Genomic DNA, 20,057 nt, shown 5'->3' with positions numbered 1-20,057 from the left:
TGAGCATCCTCTAACTTTCCAAGTGACACTGGGACTAGGGGAAAATACCTGCCACAAGTTGAGTCAAAAACTTTTTATTTAAAAAAGGAACTTAAGACGGCAGTTAGTCAAATGGCACACCAGGCACTGGAGGGTGTCAGCCGATCATGTCTAAGGAAGGCTGCGTCAGCGCCTCAGGACTGACCTCTCGGGGGGCCGATTCCGGGGACTCCCTGCTTCCACCACCACCTCAGCACACAAGCCACACGTCAACACCGTGGCCTCCACCATCACCTGTCCCAGAAACTTATTCCCCTCTATCCATTCAAATCTGGATACTTCTGTGTATATTACAATAGAGGTGCATTCACTTAGACTCTTTCCCATTAAATGTCCCAGCTTAAAATACAAATTGTAAAATAATTTTTTTCATTTGAGACAAAATGTTTAATGTAATGAATGTCTGAGTCATCTAAATATGGCTTTATTGTGGCATTTGTAATGATGCCTATAGTAGTTTCCTCTCTCCTTTAATAGTTACTACCACCAGAAAAAAATTGTTGACATTTCTAGCTACTTAGTAACTAGAAAAACAGGATTCAAATAACCAAATAAACAAGAACATCAGGCTTCAAATGACACAATACTTAGTTATCCTACCTGAATATCCCCAGAGAAGTTGTTGTGCTAGAATATAATTAAATCCATTCTTAGAAAAGGCCAGAACTGTCACACATTTCAATGATAGCTAAAGAAATTATTCTGTATCTTAATGCTGCCTGATGAATCTATTCCATCTTTACACATCATTATGTAAAGAAAAGCCATAAATAAAATTCCAAATAGAGCAGAATATACATTCAAGACTTAAAGATAACATAATACAGAAAGAGAGCAAAGAAAGGAGTAGGTACTTTATGATATAGACATAAATTCCACATCATCTGCATAAAGTCATTTGACAAGCTACCAGTGGACCCTTTGCACAGGCTATCATATATTATTCAAAGATATTCTAGATAAGAAAGGGAAGAAATCTGATTTTTAAAGAGTTTAAGCATACGTATACAATATAAGTATAACTTAATTCTGACTTCATGATAGAGAATGGGAGATTTTATCACATATTTCTTCCATTGCTTTTGAATGGTAACCACCAATATTAAAACTACTTAGATTGCTCCATAGAAATCTAACCCCTCTTCTGCCCAAAGCAAGTCAGTTATTTGAGCAAGTAGGTCTCCATAACTCTAAGAAGTTTGTGTTTGGGGCACTTTATGCTAAACTTGGCAGCTAATTCAGAGATCACTGATTTACCAAAGGCACTGGAGCTCTTCTAATCTTAACACCCTCCAAGTTATCTTAGAAGCCAACATTCTGTCAGTCACTCACTGCTAGAGTACAGGAATTAACAAATCGGGCGTTCCCAAGTAATTCTGAAAAGCAGACCTGGAAGCAAGAGGATACTGAGAGCCAAGGCTTTCAAAGAGGAGTGATCAATAAAGAGTACAAAGGTAAAAAGAATGAGGAAAAGTTCACTGGACTTAATAAAAAAATTACTAAGCCTCACCCAGACAATTTTAGCGGAATGATGTTGGAATCCAAAGCGTTTGCAGTGATAATGCATGATGAAGAAGTACAGGCAAGAGGCATACGCTACTCCTTCTAGAGCCCTGACCATGGCAGAACGCAAAATGGAAAATAAAAGTCAAGGTTTGTTTTTGTTTTCCCTCAAATGGGAGAGAGTGAGAAGTGTTTGCTAACAAAGAAACAGCAGACACAAACACTGAAAATGCAAGCAGCAACTTATATTACAGGGAATATGTGTGTAAGGTAAAATGATCAAATAATGAGACCTATTTTGTTTGTGCTGTAAAATTAGAGAAGTACCTACTGCAGAGATAAAACATCAAGTTTCAACTTTATGCAGCAGTACTTTCTAGATTGGCCAATCACTTTTTACAGATGACTAGTAAACAGACATCCACAGTGCTCTGTCAGTAAAAACAGACTGAGTAGATATTATTCCAAGCAAAAATATCAAATGTTATATATTTGTAATGTTTCCTGCCACATGAAGGGAGCTCACAAACATAATCCTCTTGGCCTTTCCACCCAAACTCACTAATGCCCCCAATGCACCTCACTCCACCAGAAAACGGAACGACTTATTCAACTGGTAAATTTAGGAAGAGAACCAGCACATCCTGCCAAGTGAATTATAGTCTGCTGCTCCATGTTCTACATTTTATAAGGGCTGCTCCATGTAAGGAAACCTCGTTTTCCACTGCTGCTGGTGACTGGATTATGGGTGAATCTATTTAACTCCAGAGGTCAGTATTAGAAATCCATTTGCCAGCCATAAGCCATGTTTTCTAAGTTCAGCATTATCAGCTAATAAGGGGATTTTTTTTATGTCTATCTGCTTGACTCCTCCCTGCTTATATCTTCACTGACTCAGATCTCAACAAAAGAAAAAGTGGTGTCACTTTTGGTATCCCCATAAATTCCTATATTATAATGCCCCAAAAACATTAAAAATGTTAATGACAATGAAGTAATATCAAAAACTAATTTTTGTCTCAAACAAATAGTTTAGAACAGGGAAGATACCCACAAGTCAGTTATCCATCACCCATATGACCAGTTAAAAATATTGAAAAGGTTAGAGATGAGGGTTATTAAATAATTATGAGAACAGTAGCCCAAAACTTAAATCCAGTTGAAAAAAAATGTGACCGCAATTAACAGTTTTTGGGAGGACTGTGCCACACATTATGGGTAATATGTATAATCTTCCAAAGAACATCAACCAAGAACCAATGACAAAAAATGGTGTTTGCCAGATGACCCCAAAATAAAGAATCAGAATTTACAGATTAAAAAAAAAAGACACACAAAGTGGGAAGACGCAACTTTGTAAAGATGTTAACTTATAAATGTAATTGATTCCTAAAAACCTAACAGGCTCCCCCATCCCTCCAGAGTTAGAGAAACAAGTTGAAGCAATGGGGAGGGAGGAGATAGCCCTACCAAATAACAGAAAATACAAAAAGCAACAGTAATAAAAACAATGTGGTACTGGTACACAGACCAATGGAAAATGGACTGGACTGCAAGCACAAAACTAGACCCATATACAAATGCAAATTTAGTACATGATAAAAATGGTATTTCAAATCAGTGAGAAAAAGAAGAACTCTTAAATTCAGTGTGGCTGGGACAAATGGTAGGGCATATGCAACCACAGACCAGGATAACTTCCAAATGGATCAGAAACAAACATGTCGATTAAAAACTGAAACTATACAAGTAATAGCAGAAAACAAAGAGTAAATTTCCAGGCTGGAGAAAACCTTCCCAATAACGGCTCAAAATCTGGAGCAAAAAGGAAAAAGATTAACATGCTTAACCATACAGAATTTTTAAAATTTTGTCTGTCAAAAGACACCATATAAAAGAAAATATTTGCAACTTAAATCACAAAGAGTAAATGCTTCTAAGAATTGGAAAGCAAAAGACAACCCAATAGAAAATAAGCAGGGCTCACCCCTCCCTGAAAGAAGAAATGCAAACAGACTTTAAACACATTGAAAAGATGCTCAATTCCCTGACTAATAAGACAAATGTAAATTAAAACCACACTGATTTATCATGTCTCACTTATCAGATTGGCAAAAATCCAAAAGTCAAAACATACTCTGATGGCAAAGGCCCTGGAGAACTTCTCCCACTGCTGGCAGGGACAAACAGAGCACAACCCCCATGGAAGGGAACATGGAGGTATCCAGCAAAACTGTGGATGCATTTACACTTTGACCCATCAATACCACTTCTAATCTATTCCAAATATACACTGACTTTTAGAAATGGCACATGCAAAAAACCATCGTCGCAGCATTATCTGAAAAAGTGTAGAAACAACTCAAACAATAAACCATGGTAATTATGTTATACTCACACACTTAGTGCTATATATCTGTGAAAAGGAAGGAGGGGAAACTTTACATACTGCTTTAGAGAGAGGGACGTCCAGAATATATACTGAACAAGCAGGGCACAAAGCAAAGCTTTTGTGAAAGGCGAGGAGGAAAACGTGAATCCATATAAACACTTTTGCTAATATATTCAAAAAGAAACAGTGGAAAGAGAAACCAAAACCAAAAAATGGTTACCAGCAGGTGGAGGCAATGGGCAGTGGTGACAAGATGGACACTAGACTTCTCTTGAGTGTACTTTGTTTTATAGTTTTGACTTTGAAACTATGTAAATGTTTCATACAATTAAATAAACATCAGAAAAATTTTAAAAACTAACTCGTAAACTTCTTACTGAAGTTAAGTAAACCTACATGCGAGAACATAAAGAAATCATTAACAATTTACTTTGCTATCCCAGAAAAGTGGTGCTTTGAATTTGCCAACAAGAAGAATACACAGGGGACGCAGGCAAGATGGCGGCATAGAGAGGAGTGGAAGCTAAGTAGTCCCCCTGGAACAACTACAAAAAACCAGAAACAACTAGTAAATAATCCAGAATAACTGCGGGGGGACAAACGAGACCATCCACTCATCATACACCAACCTGAATTGGGAGGAATGCCCGAGAACACAGCATAAAATCTGTAAGGAAAACCTGCGGAACCAAGTCGTGAGACCCCCTCCCCCATAGCCCGAGCTGCGGAGCCTCGTGGTGCCAGAGAGAAGCTCTCTCCCAGCAAGCGAATATAGCTCAGCTGAGCTCCAACTGGGGTTTTAAGTAGCGAGTGTGAACTGCTCACTACAGGTACACAGCCCCAAAAACAGACAGAGGCTTTGGGTGACAACTGACCTGGGAGAGCCGGAGGGTCGCCTTGGACTGGGTCTGAAGCGGACTATCTGTTTCTTTTTTAGCTCAGTGGAGAAAGCCCCAGTTATTTTCAGTTTCCAGGGCTGAGACTGGGGGAAGGGTGGAGACAACACAAGCAGAGAGTGAGACCACTGAAATGCTAATGACCTCCACCTGGGGGGTCTGTCTTCTCTAGGAGGAAAGGGGTGGGGCCCTTTCCATTCAGAACCAGACCCCAGAGCCTGGGGGAACACAGCCATACCGCCTCACACCAGTCAAGAATTATAGGCTAACAGGCCTCACCTGCTGGGCAGAAAAGCACAGTGACCTGAGGCATCACAGGGTGGAGCAATTTTCTAAGACACACCCGCAGGGAAACCAGATACTGAGTATTTCTTCCCTCTGGGACCTAAGCCTGTTCTGGTCTGGGAAAACCTGATTTGGATAACCAAGGAAACCATGCCTAGACAACAGAAAATTACAACCTACACTAAGAAAAACAAAGTTATGGTCCAGTCAAAGGAACAAACGTACACTTCAACTGAGATACAGGAATTTAAACAACTAATGCTAAATCAGTTCAAAAAGTTTAGAGAAGATATTGCAAAAGAGATAGAGGCTGTAAAGGAAGCACTGGGCATGTATACGGCAGAAATCAAAAGTTCAAAAAAACAACTAGAAGAATCTATGGAAATGAAAGGCACAACACAAGAGATGAAAGACACAGTGGAAACATACAACAGCAGATCTCAAGAGGCAGAAGAAAACACCCATGAACTGGAGAACAAAACACCTGAAAGCCTACACGCAAAGGAGCAGATGGAGAAAAGAATGAAAAAATATGAGCAACGTCTCCGGGAACTCAAGGATGAAACAAAGTACAATAATGTACGTATCATTGGTGTCCCAGAAGGAGAAGAGAAGGGAAAGGGGGCAGAAGCAGTAATAGAGGAAATAATTAATGAAAATTTCCCATCTCTTATGAAAGACATAAAATTACAGATCCAAGAAGCACAGCGTACTCCAAACAGAAGAGATATGAATAGGCCTACGCCAAGACACTTAATAATCAGATTATCAAATGTCAAAGACAGAGAGAATCCTGAAAGCAGCAAGAGAAAAGCGATCCATTATATACAAAGGAAGCTTCATAAGACTATGTGCGGATCTCTCAGAAGAAACCATGGAGGCAAGAAGGAAGTGGTGTGATATATTTAAGATACTGAAAGAGAAAAACCGCCAACCAAGAATCCTGTATCCAGCAAAACTGTCCTTCAAATATGAGGGAGAGCTCAAAATATTTTCTGACAAACAATGAGAGACTTTGTGAACAAGACACATGCCCTACAGGAAATACTAAAGGGAGCACTACAGGGTGATAGAAGACAGGACTGTGTGGTTTGGAACACAATTTTGGGAGATGGTAGCACAACAATGTAAGTACACTGAACAAAGGTAACTATGAATACGGTTGAGAGAGGAAGGTGGGGAGCATGTGAGACACCACAAGAAAGGAGGAAAGATAAAGACTGGGACTGTGTAACTTGGTGAAATCTAGAGTATTCAACAATTGTGATAAAATGTACAAATATGTTCTTTTACAAGGGAGAACAAGCAAATGTCAGCCTTGCAAGGTGTTAAAAATGGGGAGGCATTGGGGGAGGGATGCAATCAGCATAAACTAGAGACTGTAACTGATAGAATCATTGTATTATGCTTCCTTTAATGTAACAAAGGCGATATACCAAGGTGAATGCAGATGGGGGGGGGGATAGGGGAGGCATGTTAGACACTTGACATTGGTGGTGTTGTCTGATTCTTTATTCTACTTTGATTTAAGGTTATTTTTCCTTTTGCTGCTTCCTAGCTGTCATTTTTTTTTCCTCTTTCTTTTGCCTCTCTACCTTCTTTGACTCTCCCTCCTGCCTTGTGGAAGAAATGTAGATGCTCTTTATAGATAGTGGTGAAGGTGGTGAACACATAAATGTATGACCATGCAGAAAACCATCGATTATTTACTTGGGATGGAATGTATGGTGAGTGAACAAAACCATATTAAAAAAAAATGGGTTGATGACAAAATCTCGAGGGCAATATACTGAGTGAAATAAGCCAGACACATTAGGACAATTATTGCAGGGTCTCACTGACAGGAACTAATTATAATATGTAAACTCATAGACATGAAATATAAGGTACCAAGATATAGGACGAGGCTTAAGAATGGGGAGTGGTTGCTTAGTATGAGCAGAATGTTCAATTAGGATGAACTTAAATGTTTGGAAATGAACAGGGGTGTCGGTAGCAAGATGTGAGAATAACTAACAGTGCCGAATGGTGTGTGAATGAGGTGGAAAGGGGAAGCTCAGAGTCATATATGTCACCAGAAGGAAAGTTGGAGGTCAAAGGATGGGAATGTATAAAACTGAATCCTATGGTGGGCAATGTCCATGATCAACTGTACAAATACTAGAAACCACTTCCATGAACCAGAACAAACGTATGACAATACAATTAGAAGTTAATAATAGAGGGGCATATAGGGAAGAACTATATACCTATTACAAACTATATACTACAGTTAGTAGTATTTCAACATTTTTTCATAAACAGTAACAAATGTACTATATCAATACTAGGAGTCAACAATTGAGGGGGGTTGGTTAGGGATAGGGGAGGATTAGAGTTTCCTTTTCTTTTTTTCTTTTTTCATCTTTCACTTTATTTCTTGTCTGGAGTAATGGAAAGTTTCTACAAATTGAACAAAAATTAAGTGTGATGGATGCACAGCTGTATGAGGGTACCCAGGGGCAAGTGATTGTACACTTTGGATCTTTGGATAATTGTATGGTATCTGAACAATCTCAATAAAAATGAAAAAAAAATAAATAAATAAAAGAATACACAGGGGCCAAAGTTCAACTTACACATGGTAGAAGATGCTCTTGACACCAGGGTATTTGAAAATTCTTGAATAAAAACAGTATGACTCCGGTTGGTCTTCCACCCTTTCTACCTGATGTGTCCATACCCACCCACAGAAACCAGTTGCCACCAACAAAAATACTCTCTTCGGAAGAAAGTGCTGACAAGAGTGTGGCCAGCCGGGAGCATAACAGGGGCGTGTGTTTCTAGGAGCTTCCTGCAGCAGGTGGCTCGACTTCATTTGCACAGGCCCTCGCAGCAGAGGGTCTGCTGGGAACATCTACCTCAGAGGACGGCTCTGAGTAAATTCATGCATACCAGAGACAGATACAAGGACAAACCTCCCGACTGTAAATCTGGCTTCTGAATGTCCAGATTTTAAGCAACATATTCAGATAAATCTGAATGGAAGAGTGAGGGAGTAAACTCTCGAAATCCTCGAAGGCCTCCACCTAGTTCATAAACACAGGAGGTATCACAGAGATCACAGCAGAAGGGGGTGAATCAGAGGTTGTCGAAGGATCATCCATGACAGCTTACAACTATTTGCATGCTGGGAGAAAAATGTAGTCTGACTCCTCTGAAGGAAGAGCTTTGCATTCAAGGCGCTCCTAAAGCCATCTACACTGAACTCTGTCAAGCTTGGACAATGAGATAGGCTTTGGCATGATGATGTTTACTACCATCACCACCAAGTAAGCGAAGAAAATTGGAGAAGCCAAGAAAATGCATTACATCTGTGGTGCTGGAGTCTGTGATAAAAGAATCATCCTTCAGAGCATTGCGTTTGGGCTCTGAGGCAGTGGATGGCATAACAGTTGTGACAACATGGACTGAAAAAATTCTCACGGATCTGAAGGTCCAGCATGACCAAGTTCCCTGCGGAAGAGAGGAATTTAGCCTTTTCCTAACAGCCATAGAAAACTCCTGGATTCATTTAAGGAGACAGAAAAGAGCGAGTGAGGCAACTGAGAGAAGTACTCTGAGCTCTGAGGATGTCATCCAAGCCCTGTGTGCCAGTCTGGAGCTGTTTTACGCCCCAGAAAAGGCCACATTCTCTGAATCCATTCCTCTGGGTGCAGACCTGTTGTAGGTGGGGCCTTCTGGCTGGGCTGTTTGCTTCCTTCACCCCCAGCCTTGCCAGTGCACTGCTGCCCACACCGGCAGGACTGGCATCTCTGTGCTGCAGTTTTAGCTCATTGTATGGATACCTGTTAACTGCTTAACACTTTGGTACATATTCCTTAAAACATAAAACCTCTCTTCTGTTGATGGAAATGAAAGCTTACCATGTGAGCACACCCACTTTTAAGCTCTGACAATAACAGCAAAACTGCGAGGTGTGGAAAAGATGAAGCATATGGAAAATCTGAGCCTCGAGTGAACAGAATTCTTAACTAGTTGCTGTAGCCCCTCATTTTACTTAAACTGCAGCATTTTCCTCTGTGACCACACGGGGGCATCTTTGTCCCTGATCAACAGCCTAAAGTCACTGTGGGAATAGATAAAAACTGTCTCCATAGTATTTACTTGAAATATACCATTGCTACCCAGATCGCGATTTTTATGTAGAACAAGTGCCTTCGCACATAAAGAAAGTTTGAAAAATACAAGTAGAAAGAAGAAAAAGAAAGAAAGTACTTCATCACACAATGTAGTTATAGGGATGAGAAAGAAAAATTTACAAATACATTCAACGATATGGATGAAACCTCACAAACATAATAGAAAGTAAAGGAAACCAGACACTAAAGAGGACATACCATACAATTCCCTGTATATAAAGTATAGCAACGGGCTAAACTAATCCTTGCTGTTAAGAGTCAGGATGGTGGTCACCCTGGGGTGAGTGTGACAGCGAAAGGGCATGAGGGAGGCTCCTGGGGTGCTGGCAGGCTTCTTTCAATCTGGGTCACATGGGTGTGTTCGGTTCATAAAATTTCATTCGGCCTACATATATGACATGGACACTTTTCTGTATGTACATTATTCTTCAATATAAAGTGTTTAAACAAGAATAGAAAATTCTGAGAAATAAAGGACTTCCAAAAACTTGGAACAAAGAATGCCAAGGTTACAGGAGTCAGTGCTTAAACTCCAAGAAAAGCTATTTTGAGTATTACAATTCCCAGTTAAATGAGTAACCTAGATGTTGGGAAAAAAATCATCTCACAAAACCTTGTGGATTGCACTCCGTTTATCCAACATATGGATGGATGTGTGGAAAAATGGGGACAAGAACTAAATAAACAATAGGGTGGGATGTTCAAAATTAGATTGGGATGATGAATGCATAACTATGTGATGGTACTGTGAACAGTTAATTGTACACTGTGGATGATTATATGGTATTTGAATGTATCTCAATAAAACAATCAAAAACTCAAAAAAATCAATTTCACAGCTATCTCACGGCTTCAGATGCCTTATGGGAAGCAACATTGACATACTCATTTTCTTTTAGTTTCATTTTAACTCCATCCTCAACTTGTCTCCACATTTATTCCAATTCCTTTCACTTATATTAATGATAAACAAGATACAATTTTCCTTGAGCCATGACCTTTGAAATGAACCATGAAAGACTCATCACAAAGACTATGCTTTACAACCTTAACTAGTGGGACAAATCCAGAATTTTTCAAGCCAACATCTAACTTAGAAAAAAAAAGCAGACCTTATAAGGAAAAGGATGCTTGTCAAAGTTGAAAGTTAACTTAGAATGATGTGATTTTTTCCCTCAAATTATTCCATACTTTCCTAAAAAGAATTCTCAATAAAGGACATGCATTGCTCTCCTAAGAACCCAAGAAATTCTCTTTCCTGACCCCATCCACAAGTTCATTCACTTCCCTGAAATTCTCTGCAGCTGGTCACATCTAATACGAATCCAGAATAACCACATAAAAAATAACCACATAAAACTGTGGAGGTTGCAGTGGGGGGAAGCAGAGCAAGAGTTGGCACAGCAGAGACATGATTTCTAGGCACACAATAGCGGAGACCTTGTACTTAATCTCTCTTTCCTTTTCCTGGATTTTTAACTAACAGTAGCAGCTCTCTTCACTGTGCCACATGGCCGCGTCTTCACCTCACACTCACGGTGCCACACGGCCGCGTCCTCACCTCACACTCACGGTGCCACACGGCCGCGTCCTCAGCTCACACCTCACGGTGCCACACGGCCACGTCCTCAGCTCACACTCACGGTGCCACACGGCCGCGTCCTCACCTCACACTCACGGTGCCACGAGGCTGGAGGCTGGGCGGCTCCAGTGAGAAAACCGTGAGCACTCTACAGGATAAGATACATTTCCCCTTGTTCACACCTTCTACCAAGATACAAGAGTTCTTTAAATACAATAGTGCCTTTGGGCTTTTAGATGTCACAATGGCTACAGAAACATCTTTAACATAACAACTGTGTTAGGTTGACCCATATCCAATTGTTGATTTTATAGGTCTCAAAGGTATAAATACTGGCAGTTTTATATTGGTTCAAGATAATAGAAAACTTATAAAAAACTTTATATAAAATTTGATATCTATCTATAAATATACCAGACTTGTTTTTTAAAATACTCAAAACCTGTAATACCTCGGGTTTTGGCAGCCTCCTTTAGAGCAGCTAGAATGTGGGGCTTCAAGTTCTCCAAAATAAATCTTCCTTCAAGACCTGGGAAAAGGGACCTAACAGGTGAAAGAAAACACAGCAGTATTATAATTTTCTACAACTCCAAGAAAATTCAGTCATAATTTCAGCAAGATAAACCTGCAATCTTACATAAATTATAATGCACACATCGAATCATGTTACAATACTTTCTGATGAAACATTATCTCGGCCTTGCTTTAAAATTATCAGGGCATTATTCACCTTATCCAAATTCAGAAATGTTCTCAACACCTAAGAATAAAATTAATTATATATTCTGACATGTCAATACACATCAAAGTTCTAAAGAATTATTTAGTGTACACTTTAAATTATTTTAAATTACAGTTCATCAAAATAATGCATTACTACTAATTTCAACTAATTTGTAATCATTGTTTTCAGTGTTCTGTTACTGAAATTTCCTAGGAAATAATTGCTTGGAATACTTTTAAGCCATCAACAAATGAATGCTTTTTCACCTTAGAATATAAAAATATTTACCTTAATATTTTAACAAATTATTTCTGCAAAATTCTTGCTAACTATAAAATCTATGTAGATAACTAATGACTTCTACGGTGAAGGGCTCTAAACTAGCGGGAGCAGGGAAAAGCCCCTAAGAAGGATTCCAACAGTGTCAACGCTACCTTGGGTAATCTTCTGAGGTAATGTACACGGCGTCCTGATCGGACACAGAGGAGGAGAAGGGGACGAAATGCCCGCTCTGGAGAGGCAGGAGCTCCAGCCCCAGCAGCTCGCTGTAGGCGTCATCAGACAGCACGAACTCCAGGAGGTGCAGCTTCTCCTGGGCACTGCCCGCGGGCGCCGACTTCCGCAGCACCTGCCGGACCAGCGCAGGCATCACCCTCTTCACCGGCTTCGCCCTGGAGGCCGCGAGCTGGGCCGCAGCGGCGAGGTTGGCGGGGACCTTGACGATCTGCTTCCCTGAGCTCTGGAGGTAGCTGAGCACGGTTTTTGTGTACTCCAAATTCTCATCGAGTTCCGAGAAGTACGCCTGCTCTAACTTCACCCAGTCGTTGCTGAATGAATAAAGAACTGCGTTCTGGAACAGCTCATTAAACAGGGGTTCTAAAATCGGTTGCCAGTGTACCTTCACTTTGTTCATATCAGGCCAAAGCTTATAGATAATCTCAACCGTCAGGGGGAAATCAGAGTTTTTTTCAGTCTCCAGACGTCTTATTGAGTCTAAGATCAGAGTAGCGTAAGCTTTGGGGACAACGTTCGCAACAAGGAAGTCATTCCACAAGGCAGCTGGGTCCCTCCACTGGTCCAGCTCCCTCCATTTGATGCTCCTGCGGTTGTCTGTCAGACCGAAGAATCCACTGATGTGGACAGGGAGGCCTGTTTTGCTCTCCTCACCAGGTGGTAAAGGAAGAAAGCAAAATGCTTTTCCTGAGAAATCAGATGTTGCTCCTTGTTCTTCATCGTCTCTGCTTGATAAACACATGGCTATTCCAATGATTGGGACAAACTTCAATTCATCAGCCAAGGAGTCAAGCTTACTACACATCCCTCGACCGCCCACACCGTTACACACCAGCCAGGACGTTTTCTGTGCATCCTTAGTACTTTCATCTTCTAACGCTATATTTATGTGATATGTCTCACAGGTGATGCTATTGCTTGGAATCTTTTCACAATAGTTACTTATGGCAGCCCCCAGAATCTTTATAGAGTTTGGCCGTTCGTGCTTCAGGGCTTGGTTCTCACTGGCGGTGACTCTAAATACCAGTCTCTCAGTCCCATCTGCCTCCCGGACATGTAAGGACACGTCCTGCACGCTCTTCAGAAACAGAAGCACCGTGTCTGCATCGGCTCTGAAAGATTCAAACAACTCAAGAACCTTCTGCTTATTGTAGAGGTTACCACTAAGCTGGGAGGGTTGTAGGCGAAGAGGGAAACGGAAAAATGTTCCTGGAAAATTGCCATTTATGAACGTTTCCTTGGTGCTTCCAAAAATGCCAATGAATGGCGCAAACTGGTCTGAAAGTTCACTAATTTCTTTGCTGTCACTTTTGAGATTCCAACATTGGCCTGATTCGTGTGGGCCAAAAAGTGCTTGATGAGGATCCAACATCCCAATCTGGTCCCCACTAAAGATACAAGGAACATCTGTAGGGAAAAATTCAACAATCATGATCAACTCTGAAATTTAATGAACAATTACAATTATAATTATAATAAATAATTGTAATACCATAAAAATGTTACATATGAAAAAGCAAGAGCCATAAAATTATTTAAAATAGATTTATTTCAAAACAAACTCAATTAATTAATTCTCCTATTGTTAAACTTGCTACATACACTTAAGATGTTTTTCTAATACAGTTTAACACTCAGATGCCAAGGAAGCCATATAAAAGTCTACTTCTAAAATTTAAAGACAAAAGAACCAAAACTCATTTATTATGAGAGAAAATCTATATAATATCCTACAGATACTAAATTAAGCACAATCTCTTCACTGTGGTCCCCAAGCCATCTCATCTCCTCTTCCCTTCTCCTACCAACGCCAGTTTTGGGGCTGCTTATTCAGACATGCTCCTTCCCTTGGCACTTGTGTCCTCACCGCCTCAGCTGCTCTCTTCTCTAAGGACCTCCCACTCCCAACAAGATAATACAAGCTCTGTGAAGGTCAGGGTTTTACCTGCTTTGTTTTATCTGCTCTTATCCCCAGTGCCAAGAACAATGTTTGGCATTTTAAATACTGAATACAGAAACAGAGCTTCCTCAAAAGTCCGTAAGTACAAAACTTCTTTCTGAAGTTTTCCTTTGTCCTCCTACCGCTGTTCCCTCCAGCCCAATAAGGATTTCTCTTCTGACTCAATCCTATAATGAGTGTAGTGACTTTCCATGATTGTGAAAATGTGGGATGTCTCTTCAAACACTCATTAAACAAGGACGTAAGGGGTATCTGAGTATTTACACGTGGTCCCCCAGCCATGTGGACTTAATTAAGCAGAAGAGCTGTATCACTGCATCACAAGCTTAGAATGAAATCCAACTACAGACTGAGAGCAGAGGGGGAGAGGCGGGAGCAGCGCAGGCGGTGTGAAGGGACAAGCAAGCAGCTGCCTCCAGGGGCCCAGGGCCTCTCCCGCCGGGCGTGCTCACCAGGCCAACTCGGATCCCAGCACGTCAAGGCCCTGTTATAGAACACTGGCCCTTGGTGGACACCAGCTGCCTCACCTGCTTTCTAACCAAGGACTGAGTGAGATTTCAACAGTGGCAGAAAACGTCCTGTACCATGAGGAATCCTCCACAGTGCCTTTCTCAGCCCTTCCCGGGGCGCTTCTGACATGTGCTTTGCCTGCCTTACACGCTGTCTTCAGCACCAAGCCTCCATGTAAGACACAACTCCAAAGAAGTCAATCTTTAACAACTGTGGCCGGTTAACATCAAATAGTATCTGTGACTCTTGAGCATTTTAAGTAGGAAATGCTCCTTCCTCCAACCACCAGCTAAACTGACTGACCAGGCAGTCTACGGCTATCGCAGCATCCACCCACCCTCCATTATTCAATATAGATTCCTGATATTGGTAAGAATGTGACCTGAGAATAGCACCTGCCATTTATACTTAATATTGTCCCGCATAAATATGCTCATAACCTCAAATATGGAACAAACCACACGAGACACAAGTGCTGGGCTGTCAGCTGACAATCTCTCCATACTTGTACAATTCATTTCTATCCAGGGTAAAATTTAAAAATGACTACGTGTCACAGACCTGAGGGGTAACTTACAAACAGCTGAATACATGGACATTAAATCTGTAAATGCAATAGGGTGACATAAATGGGGCTACAATTAGGGTGAGCCCATGTCCCCTTTGCCTAGGGGAGTTCCAGTTTAGGCCCACTGTCAGAATAACCACTATTAGTGCCCGTTTTCACTCTTGAGTGTCCCAGCTTGGGCAATAAATTATGTGGTAAACCTAGCTATAGCTATAGCTGGAGCCCTGCCTGCTGAATCTCTCCTTCTCCTGAAAGACACAGTCTGAAACTAGACTATAACAAGACCAATTCCATAAAGGAAGTTTTAATCACAAAATTATAATAAGTATTAAGAGCTTTGATTTTGCAAGAATTGCCATTTACTCTTAGAGATGACTACACTAAAACTTTGAATTACTTCCTATTGCAACTATGAACCTGAAACCTCATATTCTTTCTAGACTCAAACCAGAATTTCAAAGTAACCTTTACAACCTTTTTTTTTAAATAGCATGTTAAATATATGCTTTATTTTAACAAAACACTGGAAATAAACATTTTTACAAATTATAATCAAACAAAACATAATATGATCCTGGTAAACATTAATTCTTAATTCAAAATAATGACATCCATAGAATACATCCTAGTATTGGCCAATAAGAAGTTAAATTTACTTAACCCTAGTATTTTTACATGCGCTTAACCATTAATCCTTCCTAAAATTCAATGACTATAATTATTCACCTTTAGAAGGTTAAGCAGATCTTCTACATAATTCCCCAGAGATAATTTTTTTCAAATATAAAACATTATACAGGCAAGGAAATTATAAAAATGTATATAAACTATACACTGAAGGGGTTGTCTAGATACAGATAGATGCATTTCACCTTAGAAAGCATGGACAGACATGTGCACACACACAAACCACAATCAAATATATTCACCACTACATTAATTCTAAGAAGAGCAGAAATTTTGTGGGATGAAAATACAGAGAAACCAAAGCAACTTCAAAAATCTTTACCCTCTCAGTTATTGGCTATCATTAGATAATAAACTTTTCCCTTTAATGTCCTGATATTTAGAAATATGTGCAAGAAAATCTGTTAAAATCAGTTTTGCCTGGTTCTTGAAAATTTGGGATATAAAACTTTTCAGGCTAACTATTTTGTCTAGTCATTTCAAAAGCTATTATTTTAAACCTAACATAAAATGACAATATGTTACACTGATGCCACTGGATCATGATGACAAAAAGTTTCAGCATCACATAGTGAAGTAAAGATTTGGGAAGTCACTGTGGAAATTTCAGAAATTCAAAAGACACAGTATTTCACTGACATACTTCTTGCCACTGACAGAATTTGAGGAAGATGACTTTAAAAGAGGATCACCTTTGAAGTTAACCAAATACACTACTGAGGTTAGTCTAAAATATATTTCATTATCAAAAATGAAAAGCCAAACACTGTACCTGTTATATGATAGACAGAATTAAAGCCGATTCCAAATCTTCCAACCTTCAAAGGATCATCCTTTTTCCTGCTTCTTGCTATTTCCTGAATGCCGTGCCAGTCCTCCGGGGTGAAAACTGCATTGTTATATGCATAAAGAGCTGACCCTGGGTGTTAAAAACACACATGCAGGCATTCAGAAAGGATTAAACCAAAGGATCCAGTTCTGTTTCAAGACTTCCTCTCCTCAAAATCCCTTTACTTAATGGGAAGATGGACAGTAAAGGGAGTGACTGAATTCTGCATTATAATCGTAATTGTTTTCATGATAAAAATAAAAACACAAATTAATAGTAAAAATTTGCAGCAAAAGAAATATAGCATTGTTGGCCAAAAATCCAAAATGGAAAAAACAGGAGTGATACAGCACTGGATACGTAAAACAACAGGCAAAGAAATTAACCAGTGTATCACACTTTGTAAAATTTGTTCCTAAATATCATCTTTAAATTTGGTTTTCTTGGTAAATAGAATTACCTTTAAGTGTACAAAGGGGATTTGCTATTTTAAAAAACCCTTTTAATATATTCTTTCATAAGGTGAAAAAGAATCCCTTAGTCACGTTAATAGTCACCAAACGACCTAAGGACATAAAGGTAAAACCCTTTTTGTCAGCCTCTAAATTTTTCATATACAAGGCATTACTTGTATTCTTTTTAAAAATTATTAATGTAAAAAAATTTTAAATGAGGACTCCAGAATAATACTACTCTGTCTCCAAAGTACTTACTTTAAAAAGTTTTATTTATCATTCTGCTCCACATATTTTTGGAACGCCACTTCCGGGGACCTTTCATCAGAATTTCTAACATTCTTTAAATACATTCAAGTATAGTTAAATCATGCCATGAAGATGATTATTTTTTTACAACAAGTAATTGGAGTGTAACATATACACAATAAAGTATGAAGACCTCAAGTGTACAGCTCAACGAATTCTCACAAAGCGAATAAGCCTGTGTGCCCTCCATCCAAATGAACCATGTGGAGCACTGCAGCACCCCGGGAGCCTCTCCTGAAGCTCCCATGCATGTGAGCACATATGTGGGGAAGCTGCCAATAGTTGGTTTTACAAATATAGTGTGATTACTGTTTTTAAAATAGTGAAAGTAGGGATATGAAAGTAATCACGTCTGTCAATGCTCCTTTTGGAAAAGGATTAGCACCAGTGGCTAAAGCGGAGCCAGATGACTTCGGATTTCAAATGCAGCTCTACCAGTTACAAACTGCATGACCAGGATACCTAAGGTCAAAAAGGTTCAGGCACCTCATCTGTAAAATAAGGATAAAGACAATATCTACTCCCAAAGGACTGCTGAGGATCAGATGAGACTATCCAAATAAGTACCTAACATCCAGGAAACACGTAAAAAGACTGGCTATTATTGCTCTTATAATCATTATTAGTATATCATTTTGTTCACCATTATTATTAACAGAATAATTATTAGGAGAATATTTATAAAATAAGCATCCTCTTATTACTCAACAGCTAACTATAACTGGTTTAAAATGGCATCTAGCAAGCAGCGTGCGGTGCTTTCTCCAAATGGCCATTAAAAATACTAAGAAGACACTAAAAAAAGGACCAAAATAACTCGCAGCTCTGAACACCAGGCCTGACAGCCTTTTGCCAGACTCTGGAAGAACTTGCATAACCACAAGGTCACTGAAAGCAATTGAGAAATACGGCAGGAGGACAAGTCCGCTGTGTGCACAGAGCAGAGCTGCAACCTGCAGAGCTGGCCCCAGGAACTGGGCAACTGATCCTTTACCTCCGACTGCTTTTACAGAACATTTTAAATTACACAATATAAGACACTTGCTTTTACAGATTCAAATAAAGCAGTTTCACATGAAAAAAACAAATGATCCCCTCACACTGACCACTCTTAAGTTTTTTGGCCATATCAAAACTGTTGCTTCCAAACTTACAGCATCAGAACTCTCTATCGACACCAATTTAGAAGCTGCAACTCCTAGAAGTGTAACTGTCATAAACAAAAGCTAACACTAGGAGGAGGTGAGGAGGAGCACCTGAGAGCAAATGTCCACTGGGCACTGTACATGTGGGCACTTTTCCATATGCTTTGGCTGTTCAGGGTCAGAGGCCCCACCTCACTGGGGAGAGAACAGGGGAAGGTCTGCTAATTTCAGTGTCTAGCAGGGATAATCAAGTTATTATTTAATGCTTTTAATCAAGGCACAATTGGTCCCAGGTTACTTTATTTCTGATTATACTCATACTGGAATGAGAGAATCCTTTGCTCCAGTCAAATTGGAGACTGAATCTCTCTGCCTCCACCACTGAAATCCATTTATAATCCCCACATCTATCCTGACCAAAAACCAAAAGCTTCTCTGGGAAGGAAAGGCTCAGCAGCAATCTGTTTTCTCTGTTTACTGAGGGAATGCCCAAGAAGGAGCTAACTGAGTCAAATCCCCTCATCAAGATGCTGAGGACCGACCCTGGGCAAACATGCTGGGAGGACTGACAAGCAGGAGAGCCTCATCTCCCAGGATGATTACTGTAAATAAACCTGGAATTCATAATTTTATGGTGTATAGTTCATTTGAAAATGTCATTAGCTACGCAGTCACTGGAGAAAAGCACGAACATGTTCTATAACTGAAACAGCGCCCTTGGTGTCCATGATGCCCCACACACCACCCGGCCAGGGCACGTCCCAACACAGGAAGGGACTGGAGAGGTGCTGGCCACCCTGTGCCTCCTAAGGACCAAATCCTCGAAACTCTCTCTACAGCTCTATACCAGGTAAGATCTCTTATTCTTTTACATCCAATTTGACCATTTGATCATCCTACCCTTTTGTTATCTCTTTATCTAAAAAGGGACAAAGGGCAAGGTGGCCTCAGACTTCTCATCTGCAACATTAAATGTCATTAAAGGCAAAACACTGTGATCTGAAAAGACAGTACCAAGCCAGGGTCCCATTCCCATCTGCACACAAGTGAGAGACATGCTCCGAGATGCAAGGGCACACAAGACTGTCCATAAATGCTTGTTAATCAAGATATCAAAGATCATGTCCACCTACTTTTAGGTATATCCACGTTCATTTTAAATTGGCTACTCTGACAGCCCTTTATAAAGCCTAACTCTTTAAGTTTACTTATACACAAACTCGGCAAAATCATCTTGTTTCAAATATTTTTTACAAAATGAGGCAAAGTCAAGACTGGAAACAGAAAATCATAGACATCAAGTAGAATTCTGAACCCAAAAATCTTTCAGGATTTCTTTACACTCTCACTTTTTGAACTCTATGATTCTATAATACATAACAATTTGTGCATATATAATAATTAACATCAGTATAACACCATATGTAAAATATATGTATGATCTCATTCAATCCACGCAATAACTGGGAAATAGCTTTG

The 20,057-nt window shown here is 39.9% G+C and overlaps 1 protein-coding gene across 2 annotated transcripts in view; it reads right to left on the bottom strand.

Annotated features, from left to right (window-relative positions):
- Positions 1 to 20,057, bottom strand: part of SACS (sacsin molecular chaperone) — a 97,819-nt gene that overhangs the window by 16,062 nt on the left and 61,700 nt on the right. For both annotated transcript variants that reach the window (XM_037799809.1, XM_037799808.1), the window contains 3 exons: positions 16,613 to 16,759; positions 12,037 to 13,522; positions 11,330 to 11,421 (listed from right to left, as the gene is read on the bottom strand). In XM_037799809.1, coding sequence (XP_037655737.1) covers positions 11,330 to 11,421; positions 12,037 to 13,522; positions 16,613 to 16,759 — 1,725 coding nt within the window. The remainder of the gene's footprint in view (positions 1 to 11,329; positions 11,422 to 12,036; positions 13,523 to 16,612; positions 16,760 to 20,057) is intronic.

Source organism: Choloepus didactylus, chromosome 12 (genome assembly GCF_015220235.1).
Source record: "Choloepus didactylus isolate mChoDid1 chromosome 12, mChoDid1.pri, whole genome shotgun sequence".
NCBI lineage: Eukaryota > Metazoa > Chordata > Mammalia > Pilosa > Megalonychidae > Choloepus > Choloepus didactylus.
This window is presented reverse-complemented; position numbering and strand designations above follow the sequence as displayed.